Source organism: Tachysurus fulvidraco, chromosome 2 (assembly GCF_022655615.1).
Source record: "Tachysurus fulvidraco isolate hzauxx_2018 chromosome 2, HZAU_PFXX_2.0, whole genome shotgun sequence".
NCBI lineage: Eukaryota > Metazoa > Chordata > Actinopteri > Siluriformes > Bagridae > Tachysurus > Tachysurus fulvidraco.
The window spans coordinates 6844392-6855671 of record NC_062519.1 but is presented as its reverse complement, the minus strand read 5'-3'; the positions used below and the strand labels follow the sequence as shown (position 1 = coordinate 6855671).

At 38.0% G+C, this 11280-nt stretch overlaps 1 protein-coding gene across 7 annotated transcripts in view; it reads left to right on the top strand.

Moving 5' to 3' along the window:
- The window catches only part of dock3 (dedicator of cytokinesis 3), a 204521-nt gene extending 194136 nt beyond the window's left edge, over positions 1-10385 (top strand). For all 7 annotated transcript variants that reach the window (XM_047810266.1, XM_047810265.1, XM_047810263.1 and 4 more), the window contains 5 exons: positions 5-123; positions 593-680; positions 1752-1871; positions 4070-4152; positions 4689-10385. In XM_047810266.1, coding sequence (XP_047666222.1) covers positions 5-123; positions 593-680; positions 1752-1871; positions 4070-4152; positions 4689-5231 — 953 coding nt within the window. In that variant the 3' untranslated portion in view covers positions 5232-10385. The remainder of the gene's footprint in view (positions 1-4; positions 124-592; positions 681-1751; positions 1872-4069; positions 4153-4688) is intronic.
- The last annotated feature ends 895 nt before the right edge of the window (positions 10386-11280 follow it).

The following is an 11280-nucleotide window of genomic DNA, read 5'->3' as shown; positions in this document are numbered from 1 at the left end:
GCAGTTGGTTCTCCATCACTGCCTGATCGATACAGACACAACCGCGAGATGTTGATGCTACTGCCAGCGCATCGAGATCGGCCCAGCAGTGCCATGTACCCCAACCTCAGTGAGAACGGACAGGTACGTAGTACTGAGACACTCAGACATGCAGTACTACTGACTAATGGCTGATTTCTTTCAACCAATTATAGCATGGATAACTCATGTAAACTCACAATATTTTTGATAACCCAACATCAGTTTTATATAAACATATAAACTAGTAAACAATTTGATTAGAAAGTGTGGCAGGTCCTGTCTTCTGCTTCTGTTACTTCTTGTCATTTTCACTTGTATGCTATTGGCTCTGAATTAGTTCAGTACACAGCATTAAATTACGAGTACATCTATTAATGTAGTATTTGTTTAATGTATAATTTGTCAATTGTCAGAAAATATAGTCATAGAATGTATAGATTTAGTTACTGCTAGCTAACTAGCCTCATCAGATGTCTTACGGCTTATACAGTAGCATGTCAGTATACCTTCTTGCAGCATCGATTGTATATGTGTATGGTGTGTTGTCGATATAAATACTTTTTACCTCCAGCCAGCCAACCTGCAGAGGGCCTTGTTTCATCAGGTGATTGGGCCATGCAAGCCGTGCAGTGACCCTAATCTGTCTGTGGCTGAAAAAGGTCTGTCTATCTATCTCCTGTGTTTCTTAGTGACTTTTATATCATTAATTAATTTCAAGTATTCAGGCTGATATATTTTGTGATTCTGTCCCTGGTTGCTAGAAGAAAATATACAGAATCACATAAAATATAATGGCCTATAATACATTATGCAATATTATTACAGATCACTTACTGTACATGACAGTAACTAACTGCATGTGAGGGTATTTTAGCTGCTTAAAGGTCCATGAGTATAAAAATGATCAGTGATTGATAGAAATAAAGTTGGAAAATTTGACTTTGTGTCTTCAGCTCCTTTACCAGAGGCCAAAAAATGGAATTTGCTTCTGTTTTGTGGTGCCCAAGTTCAGCATTGAATTTTTTTGCATGTCACAGTGGTGTTAATGAGCCCACATCAATGTAGACTCACAGGGCTTTAAGTATTTATAGTGTTTCATAAGTATTTTTGTTTCTACCTAGCCTATTTGGGGTAAAATGTTCATAGAAAAGTTCAAAATACAAAGCAAAACAAAACCACTGTTTCTATCTAATAAATTATATCAAACCCATTTCTGCTGTCTGAAGGTGTTATCTTCAACCACTAAAATTCTATGTTAGGTTATCCCGAAAGAGGAAAAAATGTCTCACACTGAAATCGAAACTGTGTTCTTACTCATTTTACTCAAGACTTCCCAGCGATGAAATAATTCACTTCTTTATAAAAGGGTTTCAAAAAGCTGCTGGAAATTGGGATTAATTTTTTTTATTTACATAAATTTCAATAAGTAGTCACTATAATTCATCCCATAACTGCAAATCAAGGCTTATAATAATATACACTGTATACTGGATAAATATTCGCTCACCTTAAAGCTTATATAAATTTAATTTCCTCCCTCTACTTTCTACAGGAAACTATTTACACTATAATTCTTAGTTAATAATTTGCAAGTTGAAAGGATTAAATGAATACTTATGCAAGGTTCTGTAAATATTTATTGTCTGCTGTAATAAAAAAATAACACATACACACAATATTCCTTATAGTTATAATACTATTGTAAGTTATTTACTTATTTCTCCTTTAAGTGCTGACAGCTCCAAGCAGCTGGAGCCTGGACAGTGGCACAAGAGATGCGATGCCTTTCCTCTCTTCCCATGTGGGGAGTGTGATGGCTCCACCGGTGCCTCCTCGCAACTTTCCTCCTGGTAAGAGTACTCAGAGTTATGACAAAAAAAAGTGAAGAAGGTGGGACACGGTGGCTTAGTGGTTAGCACGTTTGCCTCACACCTCCAGGGTTGGGGGTTCGATTCTCGCCTCCGTCTTGTGTGTGGAGTTTGCATGTTCTCCTCCGGGTACTCCGGTTTCCTCCCCGGTCCAAAGACATGCATGGTAGGTTGATTGGCATCTCTGGAAAATTGTTCGTAGTGTGTGATTGCGTGAGTGAATGAGAGAGTGTGTGTGCCCTGTGATGGGTTGGTACTCCATCCAGGGTGTATCCTGCCTCGATGCCCGATGACGCCTGAGATAGTCACAGGCTCCCTGTGACCCGAGATCGGATAAGCGGTAGAAAATGAATGAATGAATGAATGAATGGAAATAAAAGGAAATTAAACTGTAACAACATGATATGAAGCTGTGTAGTCGAGTCAGACAAGTGAAGGGTGTACTGTGGTCTGAGTGTATTAGAATATGTACAGTTGTGAAGCAGCGTTTCGGCCTATCGTATGCTACTTGAACCGATTCAGTCTAGCCCAGCTTCATGTGTTTGCCCCAGAGAAGATAAAGTGGTAGGAGGAATTGCTGCAGTTCTTTAATACTGGACAGAATGGGCCAGTCCATCACTTCTCGCACTTTACCTGTATATCCACTCCATCTTGGCTGATTACATATCCAAAGAATGAGAGTTGTCTGATGAATTTCTCTGCCTTTACATAAAGTTGATGGTGTCTTAGTCAGGTTAACACATTGCACACCTTGGTACAGTAATTGAGGGTCTTGGAATGTACTTGTCCATATGGCATTACTAAGTATTCTTGGTACCAGAAGGACATATTCCATTCGTGACCGTCTCGTATACTGAGTAGGAAATATACAGTATGTGCTTTTGAGGTCTAATTTCATGAAGTAATATGCATCACGCAGCTGTTTAAAATTTGGTGGGACTAACAGGAGTGGGTAAGCCTTTTTTTTTTTTTAGAGGAAACCCAAGATAATCATGTTGGCTGTAGGACTGAAGACTGAAATAAGGAGCAGGTCTAACTCATGAACGAGTCCAACCATTAGGGTAACTGGAACTTGATGGGTTGACTGTATGCTGCAGTTATCCTGAGTGGTGTCACATTGCAAAGTTGATAGCGGTGAATGAGAATCGATCGAGGTGGAGACATAACAGTTCTGGAATCGAACCAACCGACGGATCTGGAATCGACCAAGGTGGAGACATGACAGTGTTGACTGGTGAAGCAGTGAACTGGCAGGATGAGACTATGGGGCACAGGCACAGGATCACTTTAGCTGTTACAGGTCAGGGTTTCTCTGGGTAGGAGGTGCTTTGAAGTCTTGGTTGGCCACAGGAGTAGCATGACTGAAATTGGTATCTTCGCTGCGGTCTTTTACAGTTGCATGGGCTGAGGTGCAGGTCTGGATGGCTGGTTATGGAGGAGGTTGTCCAGTTAGATGGATAGGGTGATATACTCTGTGAGTGCTATATGGTCCTTCTTGGATGCGAGTGGGTCCTCACAAGGCTGCCTCGTTTTATCCAATTGGGTTGGGTGCATATGGATCCTAACAGTAGAATCCTTACCTTGACATAAGTGCACTAGCTGAAAAGCAACGTCCTTGAATCCCCGCTGGATACTCAGACACATTGTGAATGAGCTGAGAGAAGTGGAAAAATAAATTTTGTTCTTAGGATTGTTGTCCCATAGAACTGTAGCTTATTTCTTAGCTCTGCTGGTTCGCAAAGACAGAAATGCAGAAACGGAGATTTGTCCGTTTCTGATGTGACTTTCAGGTGCTCATGCAGAAATCTCATTGCTGTTGCATAATGAAACGTCCAGCATGCATGCAGAAACAGATAAATCTATCTCAAGCTAAGATGTCTTGCTCTTGATTTTTGATAGGTTGCTCATTCATTCATACAGCCTGTTAGTGAAATCTGTGAGTGTTTTTATTAAATCAGGGCCATGGTGCACCATGGTAAGAGCCTTCATACTGTCATATTTCAGAAGTTAAGCCCTCAAGCATTCATCCTTGCAGATTTCCCTCCATGTATAGGACACCGTTTCCCTTCCATGCATGTAAAATATGCAGAGAAAGAATCTCTTGTAGTTGTACTTTTCATTTATTGAGTGCATGCATTTTCTCCGACCGGTTTTCTATGCTGTGGTGTCCTTCCCTTTAGGGCACTTCTCGATGCACTTTGATGCTTTCCAGCAGCAGATTGGTGAACTCCCCCCAGCTCTCCCAGCACGCTCCTTAAGAAAGGTATCTTTCCAGAATTTACAGACTTTCTATTTCCTATTATGCATGTTAAGCATCCTACCCTTACACCCTGTCCAAATTTTCCTGACTTCTGGCCTGGATGTGCATGTAGGTGTGTGCATTCACTAATTCTTTCCTCATTAGTGGCACAATCAATAAATATGGGTTTAATGAGAGCTTAGACAGACAGGTTAAAAAGTGAAAGATCTTTGCCATTCTCTGACATCTAATTAGAACAGGCATAGGGCATGACATTTGCAAGCTGCATTAATAACTCTGTTTTAGATCCTGGGTATTCAGGACATGGAAATGTTTGTAAAGGCGATGAGTAATAAACAGTAGCACATAGGTATTAATAGTCTTGTGTGGATGTTATGCCAGGACACATTTTTCAAGATCATGTCATTATCATGATGTCATTGAGAGACCATTCTACATGGACCGATGGATCGATCTATTCAGTTTCTGCACTATAAAATGTATAGTTTTAACAAAATTGTGTGTTGATACTAATGCCATTTCTCTTCCCCTGGCTCCAGTCACCTCTTCACCCCATACCCGCCTCACCCACAAGTCCTCAGTCAGCTCTTGACGGTAGTAACTCCACACTATCGGGCAGTGCCAGCAGTGGCGTCTCGTCTCTAAGTGAGAGCAATTTCTGCCCTTCCTCATCAGATGCTCCGGCTCTTGACTCCACACCCAGCTGCCAGACGTGGACCACGGACACAGACGAAGCAGAGACACCCAGCACTGTCCGTTACAGCATCTCCGAGCCTGACGTCCTTGAAAGCCTAAAGCCAGTCCCCTGCCGTAGTAACTCAGCCCCTGTGGGTGTCATGCCGATGCTGCCTCCAGATGGGCACCACCTTATCCACGCTGGGCACGTTGGGCATTACCACCTCCATCAGCACGAGCCACCTCCAGCACTTCCCCCTAAACCGTACCTGAGAGAAGGCTGCATCCCAGAGGAGGACTTGAGACCTGTGCCGAGACCAATGCCACGCAAGATCTCCCAACCACTGCTGGCCAGCAAGGAAGAGCAAGCCAAAGTGGCATGGGAGCACGGAATCAGTGAGGAGTAGAGGTGTGGCCGATAGTGCGGCAGGCCAGTTGCATGTCGAATGGCTGAAGCCGGGTTTGTAGAATTGCAGAATAGTTGAATGAGAGAATTTGATGTTACCTGGTTCACCTTACCTCCAACAAGATTTTATCAATTATCATAGGAGTCTCGTTGGACTTGATGCAAGAACTGAGTACATCTTGATGAACTTTCAGGATTACAGTGGAGATTATAGCAGTCTGGTTTATGCTTCATCAGAAATGCTTCTGGGGACGACCTCAAAAGGATCATATTCAAGCCTGTAATGTCCTTGGTTTGCAAAGCAATAGGAGATTCTTAATTATTTTAAGGCTGTTCGTCAAATAATGGGGGTTGGGAAGAAAATGCAAATGAATGAATGAAACAGGAATAATTAAATGAAATACATTTAGTTGTCTGTTCAACATTCAGCAAGTTCAAAGTGTTTATTGTCATATGAAGTATAATACAGTAAAGAAGACAGGTTTCTCTGTAAAATCAAATTATTTCAAGTGTAGAATCAGTGCATTGGCTGGTCAGGGATGTAAGCTACTTTAAAACAATAGTTAGATAATCTACAGTTACTTTAAACATAGCATAAGTGCCTCCAAGCAACTGAAAGGAAATATAACCATAAATTGTTAGGTCAGGAATAACACAAAATGGGTTGTGCTGTTAGGATTTCACATCACCCTTTTTAACTGTTTATAGTTAATACTGAGATATGTTCTCAATTCGCTAGTTCCTGTTATCACTATAAACAGTTGTCCCATCTCATGTCTCTTTCTCGAAAAAAAAAATATAATAAAATTCTCGTCCCCTTGACTTGTAGGTGTCAGGTTATAGTAAAAATGACTAAATGAAATCTTAAAGACTTTCCCATGGTAGAAAGTTTGCTACTATTACAAAGCTCTAACAGTGAGGACTCTTTCGATAATCTTATATACGTATCTCCTTACAGAAAATTTAACTATATCAACAACTGCAGTTTTTTTTTTATTATTGTTAAAAAGCAACACATATAGCAAAAGAGTATTAGCCATAGATTACGTGGCACAAAATCTAGACAAGACGAGCCGCATTAAATTTGTTGTTACTACAGACACAACTGCATTATTTAAGAGGTGAAAAAAAAACATCACAACACTGCATCTTGTAGAACAACTTTTCAGAAATAGCATCAAAATCAAACTTACAGACTTTTCCAGTTTGCCTCCATCTTGGTTCCGCTTGAAGTTTCAGAAGTATGTTCAGAAGGAAGCATAAACCAGCCTTAACTGTGTGCTTGCCACATTTCTACCACTACCACTATTATAATCTTTCTCTTTTTTTGCTTACAATTTTTCTAGAGAACTGTGAGGATTTTTGCTTTTACATGTACTCCTTTGGCAGGTGATTTTACCCAAAGTGACTTTCTCTAGTAGAGCTGGATAAATGGGGTTGAAGTTGATGTTCGGCTTTGAAGCTTTTCAGGTTTTTAAACCTTTTGAACCTTCCAGTCCTGGGATTTGCACTCACTAGCTTCTGGACTCTTGAGTAGAACCTTAAGCACTAAGCTCACACAGTGTTATAGACAACAGAATCTGAGCAAGGGAATGAAAGCATTGCAGTTGTTACTTCTAAATGTTCTCGTCGACTTTAGCGACGGTTATTTGCGACGAAACAATATTGGTGAGATATACAATTTTGTTAAGCCCACTTTTAATTAACCACTTTGAAAGAAGAGCGTTGCTTATCTAAGTGGTTAAATGTGTTAAATTTCGGTCTGATGAGTTTGAATCGATGGAGGGCATCAAATTTGTCAAAACAATACTAAACTTGAATGGTGTATTCATCACTTTAAGGCTTTTTTTCCCCCTGTCAGAATGCACTTTAGCACTTAGTTCTGGAGTACCAAAAACCTTCTGAAGTAAGAGGAATTCTTTTTTTTTTTTTTTTCTTAAAAAATCATTTTCATTTTGTTTAGTCAAATGGATGAAATGGGATGAGATGAGATCAAATGAGATAAGATTAGATGAGATACTCGAGCATTGTTTTATATTGTTATATAGTAAAGTCTGTAAAGTGAAGTCTCTGACTTTTAAACATCCTCATTATCCTTCCATAACAGTTACAACGAGACCTTTAGTGCTCATCACCAGTAAGGTCCGCTTTCTATTTTAGTTTAGAGATTCATCTCCGAAATAGGAAATTCCTTGCTAATTCTCTCGGGAGTTGGCACACTGACATGGCACTAAGAGGCTTATGTACATGGCAAAGCTTCATTACACACACACTCACACACACACACCCACACACACATTTTATTATCACGCTGCAAACGCAAATCAGCGAACCCCTTGCAACTCAATTATCCACTTAGACGAATACGAAAGCCATTTCACAGATGTCTTTACAGCGGAACTGCTTTTGCTCACAGCACTTTTCGCTTTATTATTTTAATTTCTTTCCCATTAGGTTTTTGTAAAGATGAATATATTTTTAGATAGCAATTGTAAACCACCCCAACTTTATCTAATAAAAGCTTGTATAGTAAAAATAAGAAATACAAAATGATATATATTAATATGAATCCAGGGTGATGGTGTGAACATTTGAATAATGTACACTGTTATTATGCAAGTGAGGGGATTTTGACCCTTTTAGCTGCTGAAGGATGTGCAATCGCTTCTTGGTGGGTACATGATGATGTGTGAGACTAGTAGATGTGATTTCATTTCCTAAGACTTTTTTGTACAAGTGTGCATGTTTTCTTTATTATAGTGGAGATGCAGCATTGAAATAAATGACAATAGTTAACTCTGTCTATGACTCTAGAAGATAAAATGCCTCTGGACGTGCATAGTGGACATTTTTCCCCACTGTTAATTGACATATTTTTAATAAGGATGTGATATGGAAACACATCCATTTTCACTTTTTCATATGCTTCTTCTTTTTATTTTTTGTAATTTCTTTTATTTTTATTTATTTTTTTTTGCAGTACAAGCTGCTTGTATAAGTTTTAAAGAAAACGTATCCATGCCAAATTTGTAGAAGCAGGCATCGTGAGCAATTAATTACTCAAGCCGCTGCCAATATTAGATTTAAATCATTAAATAAATCGAGAAGATATTTGAGTAAGTGACACATGAGGCAGAGAAAAACCACAATGCTGGAAAATTTAGTGTTATGTTTTTACTGAAGGATCTCAAAATGAATCTGTCAATTCTGGAATTTGAACTCATAAGAAAAATTTAGGTGCGTATCTGTACATGTATGTTTGTACACTAAAATCAGACTAAAATTCGGTTCAGCAATCAATTAATTATGACAACAGTAAAATACAAAAATTAAAAGAGAAAAAACAAATAGATACAAATTACACATTTCCAAGTAAGTAATTAAATTCAGCAATATATTTGGTAAAAGTTTTTAAATATTTCTTTGCAGTACAGAACACTAGAGCTTGGAAGAGAGCTTGAAAAATACTACATCTTAATTTTTTTTTATAGTTTCTTTTTCAAGTCATCTTCCAGTTATTCAAAGTCAGATGTCGGTTCTGAGTTAGATCTCATTTTGTTCCGTATGTCACAGAGTGGACAGACATGAATAAAGTGTTGTCGCACATCTCCTTCTCTATTGGGGATTTTAAAAGTTCGCCGACTAGCCAATAGCAGTCATATATACTAGAGAATGCACATTGATATACAATATACAATCTATTTAACCCTTGTTATACTTGAAGGATGTCACAAAGACTTTTCTCTTTTTTATGTCTCTCGTGTTTTGTTTGTATACGTGTGTGTACAGTGAGGGGAGAATTTTAAAGTAGCCAATGAAGCGTGGCCACTGAAGCTCTGATAGCTCTGAGCACTAATGTTTATTGTCATAATGTTAAAAAAAATCATGATATCCATTTTTTTAATCAAGCAAGAATTGTAATTCATCACATTTATCACTTTTAAATGTCCAAAATTCCAGTCCTAGACCAGAACAGTTAAGGATTAAGGGACTTATCACTTACTTACTTTTTTTGTTTTTTAACTCATATCTTTTGTAACAATTCCAGTGATGAAATGAGATAAGATGAGAAGATTGTATCGTGGTTAGTTTGGGCAATATTAACAAATTTACAACAAAATATAAGTATTTCTGTACAAATACTAAAAAAAACTAGCCGAGCGTGCGTGCTTACACACGTTGCATAATTGTTTCCTACATTAGTTGATTTAGTCATTGTGTATTTTCTTTCCTCTTCTTGTAGAATGAAGCTTAAATATGGCATAATAAATCAAACCGAGATACATAAGTTAAATTTATCCATCTGACGCGTTAATAGGCTTTGATTTTAAATATCATACTTCATGGGCCAGGACTACAATTCTTTCCATTTCCACTTAAAATAAGTTTTCTTTATCCAATGAAATTTCCAAACTATGAGAAACCCAATGATCTATTATTCTTCATCACCTTTGAAAAGAGGATCCTGAAATCAGTTACACAACATACGGCTTATTAATAACACTTCATAGCCACTTGATATGTATTTTAAGAAGCAAGGGAGATGGCTGCTGTTTTTATATTTGTAAACAAATAAAAAAAAAACAAAAAAAAACAATGGCAATATCTCAAAACTAGGAGGCATTATGTCCCATGAAAAGGGAAAACAAAGAGAGGGACTTTTCAGTTGTCTTTGTACATAAAATTGTAGAAAGCTCAGTACTTACACTTTTAAAAGCATTTCAGTTCATGCGTCCCAGCATCTGTCTCTATGTATATAATCCTTCTGTATTTATACACTTAAGAAGAGCAAATCATGTACAGACTGGGATTAATTGTCTGCCTTGTACTTTATGATGTAAATGTGTTTTTAAAACTAAAACGCAAATGAGGATTCAGTGACTCTTTCGATGGCCTAATCAGTTATTTTGTGTATTTTGCATTGAAAGCTGAAAAAAACTGTTATGTTTTATGAGTACTAAGTATTATGTTAATAAGTATTCTTTGTTGTTGTTTTTTTTTCTTTGTTTCTTTTCTTTTTTTTGTATATATTGTGCTGGCATGAACAAAATGTGATGTGAACTTTAGATGTAAATACATGTTTTTTCTCACTCACTAACTACTGTGATGTGGAATTCATTATTAATGCCTAACATTAAAAGTGATGTTTTCTCGACTCATGTCTATTTAGCTTTTCTTTTTGCACATTTAATTAACATCTTGCTCAGTCCTAGCTGGATTGTCGTTGTGTTGAGGATTTGAAAAGCTTGTAAAAAATTATCCACGTTCCTACTAGGAAAAGAACAATGTTAGGCCACTGTACTGTATCTCATTATGTCAGATATCTTGTGCACACAAAACATCTGCATTTATGACATTTGGCAGGTAACTTTATCCAGAGCAACTTACATTTATCACTTTTATATATCTAAGCAGTTAAGGACCTTGCTTTAATGGCCCACTAATTGGCCCTGGGATTTGAGCTCACAACCTTCCAATCTGTACTGCCACCAATATGTCTTTTCTTGAACTCTTGTACCTCCACAGACTCCACAGAAGCTTTGCCCTTTTAATGGCAGTCTTTCTGAATTAAATGAATAATCTCAAATTAATTAATTTTATACCATGTACTATTTTATATTGCCACAGGTTTTACCAGATGTATGCAAGTGGCCTTATCTCGTTCAGTAACCAAGTGCATCGGGATACTGCCGTACTGCCATCACACAATTCATTAAGAATGGTAGCCACCCTATAACCTTAACCCGTGGCAAACATTATTCCACTCTAATATCACATTCAGCTTGCTTGTGTTGAGGGTGCTAGAACTGATGGCAGCAGTTGCATGGATCATGCATTTGCAATCAACTTACAGCTGGACCCCAAATGCCACAATATGAAAACAACTTTGCCTTGTTTTAGCAGAGGTGTCCAGTAACTAGCTTGGGTGTAATGCCCCATATTCATCATGGATACTTTCCATATAGGTTGGGCAGCAGTGCGGTGACGAGAAAAAAGCAGCATGTGCCATATACAGTAGGTGTAAGATATGAATACATCATCCTTCCGGA